Source organism: Phasianus colchicus, chromosome 5 (genome assembly GCF_987193195.1).
Source record: "Phasianus colchicus chromosome 5, bPhaCol1.hap1.1, whole genome shotgun sequence".
In the NCBI taxonomy this organism is placed as follows: domain Eukaryota; kingdom Metazoa; phylum Chordata; class Aves; order Galliformes; family Phasianidae; genus Phasianus; species Phasianus colchicus.
Window position 1 is genome coordinate 49,843,156 of NC_143440.1, and position 22,173 is coordinate 49,865,328.

General features: G+C 35.8%; 1 protein-coding gene across 2 annotated transcripts in view; it reads left to right on the forward strand.

Moving 5' to 3' along the window:
• Positions 1–22,173, forward strand: part of WDR25 (WD repeat domain 25) — a 61,196-nt gene that overhangs the window by 22,823 nt on the left and 16,200 nt on the right. For both annotated transcript variants that reach the window (XM_031592992.2, XM_090141609.1), the window contains exon 3: positions 14,391–14,538. In XM_031592992.2, coding sequence (XP_031448852.1) covers positions 14,391–14,538 — 148 coding nt within the window. The remainder of the gene's footprint in view (positions 1–14,390; positions 14,539–22,173) is intronic.

Below are 22,173 nucleotides of genomic sequence, written 5' to 3' on the forward strand. Positions count from 1 at the left end.
TAAGTACTGATCAAAAATATGTTGAGAACTTGTTGGTGCTCAGTCGAGTTAGAGAGTTCTCACAGTTTCTTGTAGCATCAAATAGTTCTCCAAATAGTTCCCTTTTATTGTGTTCAACATACATCTTATATACCATTCACTTACAAGGCAGAAATTCCTGTCCCTCTAATCAATTAATTGGCCTAGCTTCTCCCAAACAACAGTGGTAAAGGATGAAAGGTTTCTTAAGTGTGATAAGATTAACAGTGCATACAAACAGAACCTCCTGTTTACCCTTAGATGCAAACAGATACCATTTGCTTTCTGTCTTACACTCCAGACTCCCGAGGTTTCACAGTAATAGTGTCTATCAAGAATTCTGATAAACTCTTTGCTGACTGCTCACAGTTACATTTTCCCCCACAAGAACTGATCACTAATCTCCATAAATTTTGTGAATAAGCAGAAGAATGTTATACTGCTAGAATTTTCAAGCCAAACCTAAAATATTTGCATTCGCTATTATTTTTTTTTATATTCATTCAGTAATCCTGCTGTACTGGTAAAGTAAATGTTATGAAGTACATCTCGTAGTGAAGTAACATTCTCCAAGCTTTTCATATGCAGCAAAAACCAAACTGTCTTTGATGTAAGGTTGTGTTTCTTAAGTGTTTGCTATTGCAGTGCCACGGATGGAGCACTCTGGAATCTGTGATCAGGTGGTTGTGGATGTAGCTATACTGATCGACTGTATTACTTTAGTAATGTATGTGGACATGCAAAGCCAGCTCTGCTGACTAGATGTACGTTAGACTTGCTAATAATATACAGATGCCCTTTGGGATAAAGGCCTTCATGAGATTGTTGTCAATTGTTTTCTGTTGAGTTGATGATTTAACATGTTACTCCTCAGGTTTTTGGAGGAGAGAGATTAAATCTTGTACAGAAGCATTATAGGGCAGTCTAAATGATTTTATAGTAGTGAAAATACATCACAATGGAGGAGTATTAACCACATGCCTCATCACAGAAGATGGCAAATATGAGTATTGGGCCCTTTTCTGCCTAATGGATTGCGTGGGTATGTGGAAGAAAAATAACAAAAGCTAATCAGTTCTGTTTTGTGTAAAGATGCTAATATGTAGATACTTCAATTTCCTAAAAAAAAAAAAAAAAAAAAAAAAGAAAAAGAAAGAAACCATCCCAAAACAATAAAGCCTACTGATTTGTGTTGATGTCATGCAAATGGCTTGCAGGAAAGGAGCTCCTGTAATCACTTCACTTGAAAAGAGAACAGTTTTAAAAAGTACAGTACCACAGCTGATGATGTACTTTTGTGTTAAAGTTCCTGTGGGTTAGTCAAGTCTAAGTTAACCTGAGAGAGCATAAAGCTGGTCTGCGCTTTGCCAACAGGAGGAACAAGTCAAAACTGTGCCCTTCTCTTCAGTGAGGGTACATATGAACATGAAAGGCAGGAAAACGTGCGGTGACCTCAGTGCTTGAGAGAAATGTGACAGTCAAGTCTGTGGCATGAGGGAGGTGGGAGGGGGTGGTGAGATTCCTTTCAGGCACCCACCAGGGCCTGCAATGTGTACTGGTGGGGCAGGCTATAGTTATGGTGATGCCTGCATTGGGTGAGGAAAACTGAGTGGAGTGGCATGTGTCTGAGGGAAAAGATGAGAGTCCCACTCTGCAATCTCTCTAGCACATCTAAATGACGGGAATATGTTGAAATATCTAGTGCACTGTTGTGTACATTAAAGAAAACGTAAGTTCAGGAAGACAACCATTCCCATCTGTAGTGCAAACAGCTTCAAGTCAACAGATCTTAGAGCAGACACTCAATATCCCAGGAGCCAAAAGTAAATTCTGAGAAATCCTAAGGTCTTTAGGTCATCCATGCCTTGCTACACTAGAGATACTTCTTGTTAGTGACCAGTAAATGCAAACATCTGTAACATAATGCCTTGGATCTTAGAGTTGTTCATCCTGTAATGCTCTTCAGCTTTAGGATCTAACAGTCTTTTTTACAGATTTTCTTCTGAACAAAATCTCTCTTCAGCCATTCAGTAAAGCATTACCTGAGTAGGAATTCCTGCTGTAAAGATGTTTGAATCTTGTTTTGATCTCTATAAGGAGAGCATCAGCAAGGAGTCTGGGAAGCAGCTTAGAGCTGTGCATTGTCAGGCTCTTTAATTTACTTAGGAAGTACGTGCTTCCACGTGGTGCACCGCTGCAAAGTGAAGGTGTTAGGTGGCAATAACATTGCTCTAGGGGAGTGAAGAGACCGAACCCTGTATCCAGAGGCCTTTGTCGCTTAGATAAATCAGTTGCAGGTGTTTTCATCAGTCATTTAAAAATATCCCGTGTTGTTTTAAGTAAGCTATTGAGACCAATTGTCCTTTTTAGTGCTTTCTTGACTTAACTATTAATATGCCTATTAAGGTATATAGCTGAAATCAAATATCTTAAAATCCACATCAACGTGGATCTTACACCTTGATATATGTTCAACTTTTTGCAGTTCCTGGTGCCTCCTTATTTGTGTAGCTCTCAAAGGTTGTGACTTTGCTGCCTTTCAGGAAGAGAAGAGCTGTGTTATGTGATCAGCTCACTTGACTTCACTTGGTACTGCATGGTTTGGACTGAAACTGGCAGTGGAGCTGTGTGGAACAGAGTTGATGTACAGGGCCTGAGGAGTTGACATCTCAGTGCCTGGGTGTTTTCTGCATGGCTGTGCAGCCAGTACCTGGCTGCCCTGCTACAGGGCTCACAGCTATGAGGCTGTGCTCAGAAGGTTCTCGTCCCAGCTAGGGATAAGGCATTTTTACAGGTCTTGAAAGGGAGATGGGGAAAGAATGTTTCTGCTTCCAATACAATTTCAATAGAAGTATTTCTCCTTTTGAAGAGCAGAGAGGAAATGGGAAAACTTGTGCAGTCCTAAAGTCTAGCTGTCTGCCAAAATACTTCAGAAGAAGCATCCATCTATTCAGGCATTTCTATCTCCTTACATCAAGAATTTATGCTGCAAACTGTTGTAGTCTTTTAAAATGTGTGTGATATAAAGTACAAATATGTGCTCGTGCAGAAGGAATGTTTTTTTTATTTTGAAAATCTTTTGCTGTAGTTTCCCCCAAGTTTTTAAATGAACAGTCTAAAGCGAGGGAAAGGAAATGATTTCAGGAGAATCTTGTTAATAATGTTTTGGCTTCAAGGAGGAAAGCTAGAATTGTGAAGATCTCAGCAAAGTAGAAAAAATACAGAAGAGTAATGAAAATGAACATGTCCATTTCTTCTCAGCTTTAGTCTCGTAACAGAATGTTACTAATAAAAATGTTAAAACTACACAGTGATTGCTTTGAATGGATTTATAAGTTCTAACCAACAAATTAATTAAACTCTGGTCCATATTACTAAAATTAAACTAGTTTTTCATACTGCTCTTTTTACTTCCATAAGATCTGGAATCAGTTTTCTCAGACAAGATGCACTGGTTGCAAGTCACACTCTGTTCCTCCTGCTTTCAGCCTGTTGTTATCTGTGTTGAAAAATTAACTGTTTCTAAAACTGGTCATTTTTAAATTTATTTTGTGTAAGAGGTTCAAAGCTTAAGTACTTCTATATCAAATGATAGGTCAAACCTTGCACAGCAGCAATTGTAGTTCAATAATGTGATGATGCTGTAAAGTACCATTCAGTAGGTAGTAGTAATGGCTTAAGCCTGTGATTATTGTACCCTTGGGAATACAGACTGCCCCTAAAGAATCCATAAAAAGTAATTAAGAATAGCAAGTCACTTGACAGTTGGCTTAAGGTAGCTGCATATTGTGTCCTTCCCAAGGGAGTCTTTCAGTTCTGGAAACAGATTGAAAACCACTTAGGCATTACTTTTTAATTTTTTCATAAATATTCAAAGAAAAGAGATGTAGTTGATTTTTGTGTGTTCTCTAACAATATCCACGTTTAAAGTTGTATTCAGTGAGAAACTGGCTGGTTGCTTGTTCTGATGCTGCTTCTCTGTGGACATTGTGCATCCCTGCACTGTCACATCAGATGAGTGCTCTGGCTGGCATTTCTCCCACCTCTGTAGCCATTCAGCATCTGCTTCGCTGTGGCAAAGCTGCATCAGAGCAACAACGTGATGAGCTGTGGAAGTGCAGCTGAAATAACCCGAACTTACCTTCAGATTTTTGAGGGAAACAATCTTTCTGATGTGAAGAAAAGAATCCCTAGTCCAAGCAGAGAGGCATTTCCAGTGCATAAAGGTGACTAAATCAGTATATATCTAATGAATATAGTTGTCCTGCAATATTTTTTCCATCCAAATGCACATCATGTGTACGTAAATTTACCAGGTTTTCTTAATGTTACATTTATGTATGTATAAAACTGCTAATTGCGTAATGATAAATGATTTGTGTTGTTAAGACCTCTTCAGTTAGAAGGGTAAGTTACAGTAGATAGAATAATATTGAGAGATTGAAATCCAGATATTTGTTTCTACTCAGAGGCTTGCCATTTAGTTTAACAACCCTTTTCTCTCTGCTCCCTCAACTCCTGTGAATGCCACCTTGGATATCAGACCACTTGCAGCTTAGTTCTTACGTGAGCTAGTGAAGATTAACAAACTGAAAAATTGCAAATAGAAGACCCAAAGTGAGGATGACATTATTTGGATGTACAATACCTGTTATGGTGAGAACTGATAGTCTGTCTGATTTTTAGTTGGCCATTTTTTGTGTTGCACTGTTTAAAATGATGGTATGACTCGTAATGAAGTTGTTTTGCTGTTTAACGTTATAATGGTGTTTTAATGGCACCTTAATAGTATCTCTGAGGACTTGCATCAAAGTAGTTTTACCTTCTGTTAATAGCATTCCATAACAGACTGTAGCAATACAAGTTATTGTCTCCTTATTTTTTTTCATTGGTTTCTTAAATATAACAAATGCTCTAAGTTATCATTCTGTCAAATAAAGGAATTGTTAGATGGTGATGATGTTGTAGTATATACCTTATCTTCCATACTTAAATGTTTTGTCTCCCAGCAATAATAAAGTAGTCTGAGCAATAGTAAGTTGTAACTTGTTTTCATAAAACCTTATCTATATTACTTAATAACATTTACATGTGTGTTAAGTTGTTTTGGCTCCCAGTTAGGAAGAACACATCTAATAGTGCATTTTTTTTTTTTTGTGTATGTGTGTCTCTGAAAATAAGTCTTGTGAAGGAGATTTATTTCATATCCAGGTGTTGAATGGAAATAGTTTGGTGAAGTCATGACAGATTTAGCAATCACTTCTACAGTTATGCCGTAATAGAAATAAAGTTTTGCTATGAGTTGCTATGTCACGAAAGCGCTCACATATAGCTGATATTGAGTAATTTTGATTCTTTCAACTTTGTTGCCAAATAAATGACCTGGAAGGCCAAGTTGTCATCCTGAGCTTGTTCATACCTTGACAGTTTTATTTGGGTTCCCATATTTACTGTGCCTGTAACTTTTGAGCAAACAAAAGTTATTAAAAAATAGTAGTAATGAAAAAAGCTGGAATGGGTTCCCTAGAGCAGTGGTCATAGCACCAAGCCTGCCAGAGGTCAAGAAGCATTTGGGTAACTCTCAGACACACGATTTGGTTTTCAGGTAGTTCTGTTTGGAGCCAAGAGTTGGGCGCGATTTTCTTTGTGGGTCTCTTCCAGTTTGGGATATTCTATGATTCTAATTCTATTTGGAAAGTTCAATTTAAGTAGTGTTGCACCGCTTCTTACTTTAGACAAGAGTTTAAATATGTTGTTTCTGTTCCCATCATTCATGTCGCAACATTTGTGTGTTATTCGTGTTCTGCAGCATTTCATCCAGTCAAGAAATGTCTGTGTTATCAAAAAATCCTCAAGTGAAGAACTGCCTTCATGATTTTCGGGTTAAATTAGTTCATTCTGACAAAAAATACAGCGAATACCATCCTATTTTAGTTTTTGGTATGGTGAAAATATAAAATTTAACTTGCTAATTAAAGTAAATGTCTGTGTACCATAGATATCAATCTTATTCTGTCTCTTACCATTAATCTTTTTTTGTTCTTTTTCCTTTACATCTCTCTTAAGAGCTCCATTTACCAGTTATGACTTGCAAAGACTCCCATGGAAGCTGTATTAATTATTCCTAGTGGCAAAACCTCAGCCAGTTTATGTATATTAAATTGATTTGTGTTTTCAATTGGTTGGTCAGATTTTCCTTGTGCTGAAGGTTATTTCTGGCAGTAGGGAATAATGAAGTATATTTCTAAGCTCAGGTTGAGTGTAATAGCTGTTATTAAGGCATTATCAAGAACATTTCCATGATGTATTTGATGAGATTCATAGCAGTTTTGGATTTTGGCTGTGTTTTTTTAACTTTTTTTTTTTTTAATAGAATTCTACTTAATTCATCTGTTCCCTTGCCAACTGAAAATGTCAATGTCTTGACCCAATAGCTTCAGAGAATCATCAAATTGCTCAGGTTGGAAAAGACCTTGTCCATATAGTGTCCATGCTTCTGTAGCTTAGGCATTTAAAGGTTTCTAGGTCTTAGAGTCATAGAATCATTTATCCACTTAAGTTTGAAAAAGTCTTTAAATATCATCTAATCTAACTCCCCTGCAATTAACAGGGGCACCTGCAGCTTGGTTAGATTGCTCAAAGCTCCATCCAGCTTGACCTTGAGCATCTCCAGGGACAGGGTATCCACTACCTCCTCTCTGGGTAACCTGTGCCAGTGACTCAGTGACTCACTACCCTTACCTAAAAAAAAAAAAACTCCCCTCTTTTAGTTTGAAACCATTGCCTTTTGTCCTATCATAACAGATCCTTCTTCTCTCTTCAAGTACCAATATTTATGTTTAATATAAACAGTGACAATGTTCATCCAGGTAATTGAGATCCGTGAGAAAAGTGGAGAATACCTTAAGTCTAGTCAGCGATTAGTAGATTTTTGGATAGTTTCTCAGATTTCTTGAATTTAACCAAATGAAAGACACTTGTAACGCATACACCAAATTCAGTAAAATTTAACTTTGCATTGGACACTTTCTTCTATTTTGAGGTCTGTGGCCTTTCTGATCTGTTAGGAAATAAGCCTCTAGACCACAATATTCATGTCACTTGTGTTTTCTCTATCTGTTTGCTGGGCTGCTTGGGAATTGTAATCACATCCATCGTGCCCTGAAGATTAGGGTGGCCAGAGCTTCAGAGAGGATGCTGTCAGTTGGTGGGCTGGCTGGGTACTTTCTGGAACTCTTTGAATGTATCACTGTTGAAATTATTATTGAATTCCTGGTAATTGTTTTGAACAATAAATCATGGCTTTATGTGATTGGCAAAATCAGTTTTCATACTGCTGTCTGGTTTCTATTAGTACTGCTAACCAAATTAGCAGTATACTACTGGTATGAGGTATGGTAATTGCTGTATGCTTCTGTCAGAATGAAATCCTCAACAGAAAAATACCTATTATATTAATATCTAACTTGCTGTTCTCTTGTAAGGAGGCACTTTCCACCTCATTGGTTTAACAAATGTACTTGAAGCACTTTAATGTTATCTTTTTGTTGAAAAATGAAGTGAGACCTTATGCTAGTTGTCTTGGTTAATTTAATTTGTTATATTTTGCTACTTTCCATTCTCCTTCTTTCTACCATAGTGAGAATATTCCAGTAATAAACCCTCCAAATTCAAACTCTTAACTGGATATTAAAAAAATAATCAAGTTGGCATTTCTTTGAGTCACTTGTCCTACTACTTTGGATTGATAAAATAATAGTGTTTTGAAATACATCAGCTTCAGAAAGGAAGCCAGTGGAATTTACTAAGTGCTTGCTGAAGTGACAGCGTTGATATGTATCTTTTACACCACGTCTAGATTAGGAAAATGGATGTCATTTAAAATATGTTCCCTAGCACGCTTTTAAACATTCTTACAGTAAGTGTTCATAACATTTGAAAATGTGCTAGCTTTTCTCTAGCTTTACAGATTCTGCTGAAAAGCTCTTTTAAGAAACATTTACCTTTTACGTGAAGCTAGTATGCCCTTAAATCATATGCTGTATAACAACCTGAACATCTGTTTGCATCCTACTTAAATGAAAATTGATTATTAACGCTTAATAGATATAAAGCCTGATATGGGCTCTTGGTTTTTCCAGACCCTTGGCTCATAGTTGCATAGGACTGTTTCTTAAGCAGTACCATTGTATTTGGTTAATGTATGTGGAAATTTTTTTTATCATTCGTGAAGTAGAAGCCATTGATAGAGGAAGTTCATAATTAAGATAGAATGACACAGCATGTTTAAATTAAGGGGAAAGAAGTTCTATTATTTCAATATGGATATTTTGCTGAACTTAGCTTGAATTGATGCATTAAGAGTTGTTGTGCATGGTCCTGAAATTAATTTGTTTATTATTCTTGTCTCTGAAATTCTTTTATTTATGCAAATTTTAAATGTGTACAACTTACTGCTTGATACTTCTAACCTCTAATTTATCACAATTAAATCATTGTTCTTGATTTCATTGTGCAGTTGACTGCCTGAGTAGATGCATCTCTTTCTTTCTCAAATTAAGGTGGCTATGTTTTATTTTCTGCAATCCAATTTGCTTGGAGGCCAGCACAGAATAGATAATCACAGAAAGCCAAGGAAAGAGACGTATTCAATTCCTAATTCATCAGTCATGTATTAGATTAGTTCTCACAACTTTTGTTACTGCACTTATGATGCTGTGACTTAGGAATTGAAGCCTAGTTTGTCTGGTCAATGCCAAAAGCCTTTATTATGTGTCCTAGCTGATAGTATAGCACACCCCTGAGCATTCTTCTGTGCCTGCTATCAAATGTTTACCCTCTCATCCTGTCTTTCGTGATTTGCCTTGAGAATTTTTTATTAACTTCAACCCAAAGTTCTTGATTTTCAGGGGCTGTTTTCCTGAAAGCTTTCAGACAGGAAATAGTAGGTCCCAGAAACATATAGATAAATCTCTTATATTGCTTAGTTTATACGATTTATGGACTTTTGGTCTTGAAGATGAGAAGGTCTAAAAGGATGGTTGCAGAATTTTCACAGTGTTTCCAAATGATGCAGGAAAACAAGCAACTTCTGATGCTTTTATTTCCAAATATGATGTGAAATGTGAAAAAGTAATTGAATTAGAAAATCCCTCAGATTTTTTTTCTTTCATATGATATCACCGCTATAATTTGTCCCTTGGCTGTTCATACCTGCCATTTTGGCCTTGTATATTAATCCTATCAGATAACCATATAATCACCATACTTTCTATAATAGAAGAGGAAATATAATGAAAGCACTCAATGGAGAAAGAAATGGAAGGGCAATGTTATAAATAGTGAACTGCAAAAGAGCAAGAGCTAATACAGAAAAATGAATGAGCTTGACACATTAAAGCCAATTTTAACAAAATGGGAAAAAACGCATTTGAAGTGTTCATGATACCGTAATTCTAGAAATGAAGTGAAGAAAATCTTTGAAAATAATTAGCTAATTTTAAATCTTTGTATCTTGGCTGTTTCTCTTTCAAATTTTGGAGAGTTCATTTGTAACCATAGATTTGGAGTAGATAATACAATGATGCATGCCTTTTTACTCATGGCAATCACATGTTTTAATGTTTTGGGGGTTCTTTGTGAATGGAAAGGATGGATGGTTACTGTTATAATGTAAAATGTTGCTTGAAAATGTGGCAGAAAGTTTTCAGGGTAGAGGACTGAAATTTGTGCTTTCAAATTTTTACCTCAGCAATTAAAATCACACGTAACATCACAACGTAAAAGAGCAACTTCTGATTTAATGAGAATTTATTTCAGGTAGAAATAGTACTGAATGTCAGTAAGAACTGAGTTTTGGAAGGAAGCAGCAACACTTAGAACAATTGATCTCTTGGTAAAAATAGCTAAATATAGATGTGTCCTTCCAGACAGATGTGAGATAGCTTTTAGTCCTATAATAGTTGACATGCACGTTTGAACACCTATGGAAAAATACGTATATCTCAGCCTGTATATAGTTATAGTGAACTGTCCCCCTGCCTAAATATTTTATTATGTACTGGATATGTAATCCTTTATTTCATGTAAATCCGTAAGTTCGTTTTATAGATCTTTATGTTAAAGGTTTATATTTCTGGTATGCCTAGAGGTCAGCAATGTTTGGTATATAAAATAAATATTTCTAAGTAATTTTAAGATAATTAACTTCTTAAAACCAGTTTCTTTGAGATTAAAGCTGTAGTTATAACAGTAGTGACTTTTATACACTGTTCTTAGATGCTGAGTTTTAATAGTCCTTTATTTCTAGGGGATTCTTGTCATGTATCTTTCATCAAGACTTGAAAAAAAAAATTGTTGCTGAATTCTGGTGGCTATATTGTAACCAGCGCAATTGTCGTGCTCTACACTGGTTAAGTGATGCTTGTTTATTATTTACCATGGTAATTTAGAGAATGCGATTCCATGTTTAGGCATCATGTTGAGTCTTTTGCAGCTCTGCAGGATACATCAATGCAGTCTTTTAGACTTTCGTTTTAGCCTTATTGTTCTATACTGGCTTGAGCCAGCATATAAATAAAGCAAAGAAAGCAAGTCTAGAAAAACTTGCACATAAATTATTCCTCAACTACTTAACAATCTCTTAGGCAGTTGAAAGAAAAGCCCTAAAATACTTTTCATCCTGGAGAATCTGTTAATCTGACATTTGAATGTATGTCAGAGAGAAGTGATCTTGCATAGACAAGGTTCATCCCTGTGCAGCAGTCTCCTTCCTTTTTTTAATATGTGTGGATGCCCATAGCGAATAAGCACCAGCTATAGAGCTGGCAATCATCTGAAGCATTTGATGGAGTATATGATGGAATATATGGAATTCTCTTGTTAGCAAAACCTTTCCATTTTTTTTTTCTTGTTTGTTTTGTTAAAGTAGTGGAAAAACCATACTACAGAAATGAAGAACTACTTAAGAATGCAAATATGATGTCGTCATTGTGATGATCCTTTGATGGAATTTGGTAATGACACGCAGTAGGTTCTCCATTTGTTCTCAAAGCTCAGTTAACATCTCTATTGCTTTTAAGCACAGAAGAGTTTTCATCACTTGGGTTAGAGACATTCTATTACAGTTAAGCATTCATAGTTCTCCCTTTTTGGTAATTTCTTATGTGTATAGAATGTGCAAAGCTTGTTCGTTAATTGCCTTGTTTTCAGTGCTGCACACACTTTTGTATCTTGATTTTCAGGTTGATGGCTCACCTTTATATGACATTTTGTGGGCATGACTGTGTCCCTTAAGCAATTGCTGAGGAGCTAACTGCAAATATCAAATACCTTGTCTTGCAAATAGCAAGTAGAGCTTCCCTTGTCCTGGAAAATGAACACGGAAACTTAAAAATTTGAAACTGTTCTGTGGATGAAATGGGGCACACACTAATGTATTAAAGCTAGACTGAGGTACATTCACCAGACAAAAGATTTGAAAAATTCCTTCAGGAAGACCCCATCTGCTATTGCTAGGAATGGGGGCAGCCACTGTGTGCAGAAAATGCAAGGGCACACACGAGGAAACATGAGGACAAGTGGGAAGACACTTGAAAGGGAATCACAGAATCATCATAGGACGGCTTGGATTGGAAGGTATCTAAAAGCCCCTGCAGCTCCAACCATTTGCAATGCATATGGTCCTGGTAAAGAATTACCTGAAGGGAAGTTGTGATGAGGAGGGGTTTGGCCTCTTTTCCCAGGCAACAAACAGGACCTGAGGAAATGGCCACAAGATGTGCCTGAGGAGGATTAAATTAAACATGAGGAAAAACTCTCTCTCTCAGAGAGTGGTCAGACACTGGAATGGCCTGCCCAGGAAGGTGGTGGAGTTGCTGTCCCTGGCAGTGTTCAAGAGGCACCTGGATGAGATGCTACAGGATGTGGTTTAGTAGCTTGTGGTAGCAATGGTGGCGGGAGGACAGTTGGACTCGATGGTCTTGTAGGTCATTTCCAACCTTGTGATTCTATGAGTCCATGATTCTATATTAATTGATGGGTAAGCTAAGCGAACATCTTCATTCAAGTCTGCCTTGTCCATGCTGCTGTAATACCAGAAGGCATTGCAACACCGCTCTTGCCTAAGCAAAAGGACCTGATAGAGAATATAATTGCAGGGAGAAATGTGATATTGAGTGACTTTTCCCTGGTGTGTGCTTGGTAGTCTCATCCACGTGAGTCAATCAGTTCCATTTCACAAAATGGAGAGAAATGTGCAGTTTTAAGGCTACACTTTTCCCATTTATACAGTTTTTTCTTTCTTTTTTTTTTTTTTTCCCCTAATCAGGCTAGTGCTAAGAACTTGCTTTACTTCATCTTTCTTGTGAAAATTAAGTTTTCGTACTTAATCAGGGAAACATGACAGGAAAAATATCTGAGGCATGTACCACCTGTTTTTCCTTTCATCTGGATTCATTCATTAGCTTCTTCATATTAAAAGCCCTCCAAGATGCAATTAACCCTTTTTAATACTGTGAAGCTTGAAATGATCATTAAAACTCATTAAAGCAGAAAAACTTGCTTTCAAAAGCAGCTTAATATTACATTTTCCTGATTTCTTTTCTTTTTTTGGATATGGCCATCACAGTTACAGTCTTAACTGAGTATTCAAGTAATTAATAGTAATTGATTGCTTTGCGTTGCAGAACTATAGTCTGTGCTAGAAGATCCTTAGATGAAATAATTCTGTATAATGTAATATTGCTTTCTGGGTATAGGCTGCCTAATAATGGTATTGCAAGTCCTTTTTGTTTAGTGTGAGGAAAAACAGAATTCAAAATAAAAATGCATGACCAGAAGTCTTCATTGCTCCTTTCTTGCATATGTTTTTCTGTGAATTGTGCTGATGCTACAAGGTACATACCTATTTTTCTCTCATTTACTGAATTGTTACTGTTTTAATGTATTTTAAAAGACACAGATGTGCAGTCAATTGTAATTCAGTACTGACTCATGTAGACATATCTAAAAGTAAAAATTGGTCTCACTTATTAAAAAGGTCATTTTTTAATATTCTGCAAATTGCCTAGTGTGTTCCCAGTATTGTATAAACAATCTCAAAATTTAGTTAATTAGATTAGACAAAATTCAGAGTAACCCTCCAAGCTCATAAGCAATGTTATTTAAAATACACTAGTTTTAGAAGGGAAATGACTAATTACCAAGAGAAGTATATTGAAGTAAAATGGTGACTTCAAAGCAATAAATTGCCTTGGGTTTTACTTTCTGACTGATACTGTAATAAACCTGTCATGAAGCACTACCAAAGCGTTGACTTATTTGTACTACTAATATTAGAAGAAATAAAATTGAGGATTTACCAGTATTATAGCAGTTGGTATGTATTTCATTAGACAGTCCAAATAACAGCTGTTATCAGATGATCATGAGATATTTTATGACTGACCTTTTACCGAAGTGCAATATTAATCAGAAAAATTGGATGTTTAGCCTTTTTCTCACAGAAACAAGCATGTAAAATCTTTACATGGGTCATTTGTTTCTAAACTTGTAATTTTTGCTAAAAATTATGACAAAAGAATATGGTAAAAAGGATGAGCTCTTGATTATTGCAAAACACATTTAGTAATTGAAATTATAATTACATCAAGTAGTTCTTTTTTCTAAAATGTCTTTTTAAACAATTTATGTTTTAAAATGCTTCTTAAAGAATGAATTGAGCTATTTATATTCTGCAAATGTTAGTTGTTACATAAAAATAAGCAGATAACTACTAGAATCGGATTTTCAGATGTGCTGAGCATTGATCTAATTTGGTCCGAAATAAACTGAAAAATGAGGGCTTAGGCCTATCCTTTCTTTACATTTCTAGGATGATATTCTTATCTGACTCCTCAGCAATATTAAGAAAAATTTTACTTAAAACTGAAAACTGCAAGACTGAGAAATATGATTATAGCCCATCTATAGGCAGATGTGGAAGCTGCAATTTGCTAGGAAGGTCTGATAAAAGCAAAAAACTTCAAAGAAAAAATGATTTAAGGAGAAACTGTATTTAGATGCCACCATGTACAGAAGAGCAGAAATATAGATGGAAAATTATAACACAGAATGCCACTGAGAGCAATAGAGATGTTTCAAAAAATAATGTAAGTCATGAAAATGCATTACATATTCATGCCTTGTTAATAAAATGCCTTAATTCTAATCAACCGTGCAATTATTTCAAACAGATATTTACGGCTTAACAAATATGCATTTGGAATGCAAAGCTTTCTTAGTCAGAAAATGATTTGCTCTTACTGGTTATCGGTACATTGAAAAAATTATTCTCTTCTTAATGATTAAAGTTGCCGTTATCTTTTTTTAAGGTATGGGATGCTGTGGACACAGGTGGTTGTTTGAGGACATTTTCCTGTCATTCCTGTGCCGTCCGAGCTGCCCAGTGGTCATCCTGTGGAAGAAGGATCCTCAGTGGTGGCTTTGATTCCATGCTGCACCTAACAGATGTGGAGACAGGTAAAGGTCACATACTAGTACATTTTAGCAGTATTTTGAGTGCAGATAAATTTGGATCTTGTGAGCTTCGTTTGAAAACATGCATAAAATCTATAGATCAAGGTTAGAATTCTTGAGATGTCCTTCGTTAAAAAGTTTCTCACAACTAAGGGTAGTTGAAGATTCTTGAGAAGACCAGAATGTCTCTAACCTCGTGACCACATGCAATTTCTGTTGTCAGATACTGCACAAGTAGGCAGAATGGTGCCTGAGTATTTTTTACGCTGTTGCAATCATTCATTAAAGTGTTTGCAGAACCCCTTAAGATTGACTTCTGTATGTAGCTACAGAGCATTGAGACATAAATTCCGATGTGAAACCTGAGATTGAATCTGCATTGTGAATTTGATTGGGAATTTGAACGTTGTGAACTCAACAATTAATTTTCAATTAATGCTCTGCCTCCTCACATTTCCTTCACAAGCCAAATGGCTTCTCCTTTATCTATGTTATCAGCATTCATACAGTGGTGTTCTTTGGGGCCATTCATAACAGGACATCTGTGTGTGTATAAATGTGGGATTAGGCCTCAAATGGTTTACTGAAGAGATGCAATTTTGTTATTTTTCCTTCTTAATTTGTTTTTAAATATTTACCTCTGCAAACATGTAATGTTTTTTGTATAACACTGCAAAAGACATCCATACAAAAATGACAAGAAGCTTTTGTTTAAGAGGGTTTTATCCTATATAAAATTAAGAAGGAATTTGTATGGAAGTATCTGGAGAATTGAATAAACTGGGAATACTGAGAAAGTGGTTAAGGAAATTTGTGAATATTGTTCGCATCAAGGAAAGGTTCTCTTTCATGCTCTAAGAATTTTTTTTTTTATATATATTTGTCACACAAAAGAAGTTTTTAAATTCAGTGATGGCTGGAAGGGAGATACTGTAAAACATGTGACACAGTTATACAATATTGGTGTTTTCAGAATATTCGTGGTTTTAACAGTAAGAAGAATTTATATATCTGATGTAGTAGTGTTACATGAAGTAATATACCAAGCCATTTATTTTATAAGACTTTTTATCTTTCTTATTTTCAGCCTTAATTGTAGCAGTCGTCTTGTTTCTAGACTCATATGTAACTGAAATTTACTAATCTATGTGGATGTAACTTTTGACAGGAGTGCTTATAAATCTAGAACAGAATGGCTTCTGTCACTGAGGGGATTTATAGTGACAGAATACATTTCATGTGCCTGAGCCATTTGAAAGGACTACCGGGGCAAAGTCTTGTTTCCTAAAGTTATTGAAAAAATTCCAGAGGTACATAATTGTAATAATCTATTTTAATTTTGAAAATTGCTCATGTAACTGTCCAGGAATGGAATGATAGTTGTTCACTCTATGTTATTACAAAGTTATTTCTAGCGTTTTTAGGTGATGGAAACAATAGCAGTATTTAGCATAATTTTTAGCATGAGTTTCAAAACAGATGAGCTTATAGATGGCTCCTTCCTTACTGACCTCTGAGCTATTTCTTACTGCATGAGTAAATTCTATGTTCAAAGGCAAAATGACTTATCAGAGTTGTTTAAAATACAGGGTGTTCATTATTGCCTTATTTTATGAATACAGGGTTTCTTCTGTCAACTGCATTTCTACTGTTGATATTTCGAACTGGCTTTCAGTGATATTTGCCTGACTTGGAAACTGAGAGTAAGGGATAGATATTTTTTCCAGATTTCATACACATCCAGGCCATTTCCTTCTCTGTTGTAAAGTTACTCTTTTTCATAATTTCAGTCAATTCTTTCCAAAGAAACTGGGCAAGCAGTTTGCCTCTGGAATTCAAATCAATTTGATATAAAAAGACTCATTTCCATTTGAAAAACTCTAAGGCTGATATAAGATTTTGATTTACATTAGTTCACTGAATCATTCATTCCTCCTTGCTGTTCATCTCTACCAAAATGATTTCTTCTTTGATTAAGTTCAGATACATGGTAGAACTGTTTCTTCACAGAGGACTTTTATATGCTTTTTTGGACATCACTGTTAATTACTTTCCACAGCTAGACTGAACTAACTAGCAATGGGCTTAAATGCAGTAAATGCGTACTGATGGGATTTTATAAATAATGCTGTCTTTAAGGCTCTGTGCTCATTTCTTGTACATATTGTTCTGTCTCAACATTTTAGTCAACTTTGCTGAGTTTTAATCTTTCTCATTTTAGTTTTCAGTACATTTTTTTTCCTATATTACATACATGTTATAAAAATTGCTACATCTTTATCAGAAGAAACCCTACAGACTGTAGAGAATGGCTTTTAAAGGTGTGGGGATTTATTTATTTATTTGAAGGAAGCATTTTGAGTTGTTTTTCTCTGCCTTCTTAACTGAAAATTATGGCCATTTTGTTTGTTCTGGGTCTAATGACAGCCAGTTAGAAGGTTTTTCAAAGGAAAGTGCCACCATAGAGAAAACAGTGACAGGCTCTTCCTTGAAAGGATGGGAGATGAAGAACAAACATAGGAATACTGAGAACTCTGTCTCAAATCAAGGTCACCATCACTAAAACAGGCATTCTAGAGAAGCCTCCATACTTCAGAACCTGCCACAACTAGATCTGATCTTGAGTAAGGGATTAGACTAGATAAATACTGAAAGTCCAGCTTGCTAGATTCGTAGAATCATAGAATCTTTTGAGCTGGAGGGGACCCTTAGAAGTCATCTAGTCCAGCTCCCCTGCAATGAATGCCTACAGCTCAGAGCCCCTTCCACCCTGAGCTTGAATGTCTCCAAGGATGGGGCATCCACAACCTCTCTGGGCAGCCTGTTCCATAGCCTATTGTGCTACAGTAGTGCTATGATTTGGGTTCAGTGGTGCTATGGGGAAGAACAGGGAACAAAAAGAACTCAAGTAATGAGGTACATTGTATTAACTTGCCCTAGTTTAGTGAATTTGAAAATAGATGTTGTTCAAACCTTCTAAATTTTTAATAGATTATCATTTATTATCATAAATGGTCATTCCTTATCCTAACACCTGGATATCCAGTTATGATTCTCCACACATTTGGTTTTCATGGAAACAGTTGTTTCTATTCTGCAGAGTATAGGTCTGATCTGAAGTATGCATAAAATATTTCAGGAACTCAGTTATTCACGCGAGCAGTTCTGTGGCTACAGTTAGCATGGGGCATGTTCAGAGCTGCAGTATGGAGGTTCATAAATATCAGTAAATCCAAAAAATGAGTTGCTTGTGAAGAGTAATGATTTTTAATTGTTCTATTTCATTTGTGTTTTTTCATTATAAAAATAAACTTTCTGAAAGGTTTCAGAAATGCAAGACTGGTACTGCAGTATGTGAACCAACAGGACTCCTTGGTTGTGTACATTTTGCACTGCATTTATATGCCTATTCTACTTGTGACCATTCTGATAGTGTTTTTTTCTTCACCAAATATCAAGTAATATTCTGAGAGAGCACTGAGCATTTTATTCTAACAAAATTTATTTTATAAACAATTCAAGATCAGACATGTTTGACATTTACCTTCTGTAACATCCAAATGAAATGCAAATTCTCTACCAATTTTAGAAGGGGAATTATATTTTTAAAAGTTGTTTATATCTATTTTATTCTTAGAATATGTTATTCATCAGTGGATTTTTCATTAGTCACAAATGAAATGGTGCAAACACTAATAGCATAGGCAGAACAGTGGCTGGATTAATTTTATCTGTGTATTATAGATACTTTTCAATCTTTAATGTTATGAGAGAGGAAATGTTCCAAGAAATTTTGGCACTTTTCCCAAATTGCCAAACGCTACAATTGTATTTCTCTTCATGTACTGAGCTTGATTTCAAATGTAATGTGTTCACAGTTCCAGTGGGGAATTTAAATTATTTTGAAATATTTCACATTGCCATAGGCAAGGCACTAAAATGTAGTCATTGGTTTGCAAAGGAATTTTGTATTTATATAGTGTGGTAGGCTGGTCACTTGCATCTGTTTTATTTTTTGCTGTTTTAAAATTTATTTTATTTTAAATTATTTTGAGAGTTTGTTAATGGAATATTTTGTACCTCCACGAGGGTGGCCCACATTTACTTTTCTATTTTCTTTTCTATTCAAATTTGTTAGCCCTATAGTTATAATATGATTATTTCTAATGTAATTCTGTTTGCTCAGATAGCAATTTTAGTGTTCTTAAATAAACATCAACTTGGGATCGCTGAGACTTTCTCCTCCTGTTCCTACTTTTCTACTACTGTGTAGATGGTACTAGGCATGAATAGCATGATAGTACTAGCATGAATATTTTATGTGACATCTCACAAAAAAAAAAAAAAAATTAATAGATAATTTTATTTTAGCCTTTTGAATGCACATGGACATCTTTGAGAGGTCACAACAGTCCACTCAAAAATCCAGCAATATTGAGTAATATGTTGAACACGCATTAGTGGTCATCCTCCAGCTAGGAGGTAGTGCTACGTTAGTTTTTATATTCAGAATTGTAAATTCCTTTTAAGAAGAGGGAGAGGTTATTTTTGAAATGTTTCCAAGGGCAAAAGGTAAAAAAATTTAATAGTTGAAGTACTAAAAATTTATGACTGCGTAAGGGAAAAACAAATAGGAAATATAAATACACATAATTGGTGTAACTTTACTCCTTGGAGAAATAACTAAACAATTTGTAAGCACAGGCAGATAAAAGGGACAAGTAACAGCCAACATCAATTTGTTAAGAACGAATCACGTCTGATCAATCTAATTTTCTTCTCACTGTTGTACATGAGAGAGAGAGATTGTCACTGTAATGAGATTTTTTTTTTTTAAAGTATTATCTTATGTCTTTTTGTAAACACAGTAGGGAAATCTAATCTACTTTGCAAGATTACTCTCATGTCCTTGCCACTTTTCTTTACTGATTAGTGTATGGAAGTGAATGTTTTGGATTACACAGGTAGGAGTGTGAACCTTTGGACCACTAGACGCAGTTACAGAAGCATCCTGTGCTCAATAACTGTTCTGATGTTCTGTGAAAAATTCACAATGTTAAATAGCCTTTAAAATATCTGATTTCATAGTTGAGCAGTTTCACAGTAGGTTGCAGCATAAAATGAGCAGAAACATATGTTCAGGATCTCTTTTAAGGATATTTTCATACTGTGTATGTTACTGGTGAGCCCTTAATGAATGAAGAATTGAATTAAAGTACTGTATAAAACGCAATGCAAAGATGTAGTAGGTATTGTTAGTAAAAATGTGAAAATTAAAGATTGAGAGAACTGTTTGCTTTGGATTAACAGTCTTCACTGAAGAAAATGATCTGTGATGTGTCTTCCCTAGCCAAATCAAGTTTCAGAAACTAGAATTTTCTGCACTTGATGAGTTGGTTGGGCTCCTATCTATAGTTGGTTGGTTGGTTCCTATCTATCGGATAGATATTTACATGCAGTAAATACATATACAATAAAGATAGGTACAAGCTTGCTGATTTACAACCATTGTACTCTCTTGCAGATAAAGGAGTTTTCTGCTCAAAGAACATCTTTGGCAATATATAAAATAAGGCCCCCAGAAGTTGAATATGTTTAATTGTAACAAATTGATAGAAGTCTTGTGGAGGTAAAACTAGATCTCAGTAAGTTTAGTTGAGCAGTTCATGCTCTTCAGAATGCAAGATGACAAGTTCCACTGGATCTTTAAATATGAGGGCTGCTGCAAAAGTATTGCTTACTCTGTTGGCATGCAACATCAGAGATGGTTGTTGGTTGTGCGGCAGTAGAGGCTGAACCTTCCTGCCAGTATTCAGTTACATTGTGCTGCAAACAAAGGTGTTTCACTAAATTCCTCCATGTGGAAACAATTGCACCCATTGACATCCCTGAATGTTAATGGACACCAAACAGAGGATGTGAGCACAGTGTGGTGGTGGGGGTTCATTCAGCAGTGGCAACAGTGACAGACTTCCACTGATGCAGATATTTAGGAGCACAGCATGCAGGCTGTTGTTCGTGGCTGGTGAAAATGCACAGCTAGTGGTGGTGACTATGTTGAGAAATAGTGTTTTGTAGCTGAGAACTTGCTCTATCAAACTGTGTTCTTGTGCTCTTTGTATCTAATGTAGTTTCCATGGAAATAAAAAGAAGGCATTACTTTCAGAGTGACTTACATATATTTGCAATACTGTTTGAACGGTAGGCTTTCTGTAGAATTGTGACTGCTTAATCTGATGTTGTAATTCTTACAACAACAGGTAGACTATACTTTTTCTAATTTCTGATTACAGTATCATATGAAAATGGTTAAACTCCTGTGTTTGTTAAACTTATACAAGCGTAATTCCTTGGGAACAAAGTGCTATTAAACCAACTAGATAGCCTCTGTGTGCAAATTCAGTATTTTTTCAAGTAATCTCTAGGACTGAGTAAGATGCATAGTTGTGTAGCTTTTTGCTAGCCTTTGAATGATGTCTCTTAGTGGCGCAGATTAGAGTAATATTTGGTTGCTCCTATTATAGATGATTTTAATAACTTCTTCCTTTTCCATGGAGTTTTTTTTTCTCTTACCTAGTTGTTAGGATGCTGCAAGCTCCCAGGAAGAAAGATGGTCAGTGTTGCACATGTTTTGAAGAGAAGGCCTCTGCTGCCTTTGTGACCATCTTTTTCTTTTGGGGGAAGGAACATTGAGGATTGAATTAAGTGTTCCCCTCAATAGTGATAGAGAGGACCTCTAGATCTTGCATGGATGATCAGAGATCAAACAGATTGAACTGTTAAAAAAGGAAGAAAAAAAAAAAAGCAACCGATGTTCATGTGGAACAGCAGCCTCCCCTCCTTAAAATCCCTGCAGTCTATTTTCCTTGCCAGTGCCAGCTCGAAGAGTACATGCATGATGAAGTACAATCTTTCTCTTCTTTTCTTTACAATGAATAAGTAAATAATTTGACAAGCCTTATCCTCTTGACTGTGTAAGCTTATTTGAGCAGATGGTGAAAGTGGAACTGATGATGAAATCAAATTAATTAGCTCTAAATCATAAAATGAGCATGAAAAAAGCTAAATTTTCAGTATTGTTGACCTAACTGAAGTATTTACACCCATCACTAATGTTTTTAGCTCAAAGTATTTTCAGTTGTTTAAGACTCTTAAGGCATCTCTCGCTTGCTGAAAATCTGGATTAATGAATATTTTAAGAGGCTTTGTAATAGTATAAGCTTTTCTTTGGCTTCTTCACTGTAACTTTATAATCACAGATTCATAAGATTGCTTGAGTTGGAAGAGATTCTTAAAGGTCATCTGGTGCAACTCCCCTGCCATGAACAGGGTCACCTACAGCTGATCAGGTGCTCAAAGCCCTGTCCAGCAAATGTCTGGAGGGTCAGGGCATCTACCATCTCTCTGGGCAACCTGTTGCAGTTTCTCCTTCCTGCCCCCCCTGTGATTAAGAACTTCTCCCTTATATCCAACCTAAATCTCCCCTCTTTTAGTCTGAAACCATTTCTCCTTGTCTTGTCACAATAGACTCTGCTAAAGAGTCTTCCCCTTTCTTTCTCATAGACCTCCCTTTAGATACTGAAGGGCTGCTCTGTCTGATATATGGAAGATAACACGCAGTTGAAATTGTGATATGAA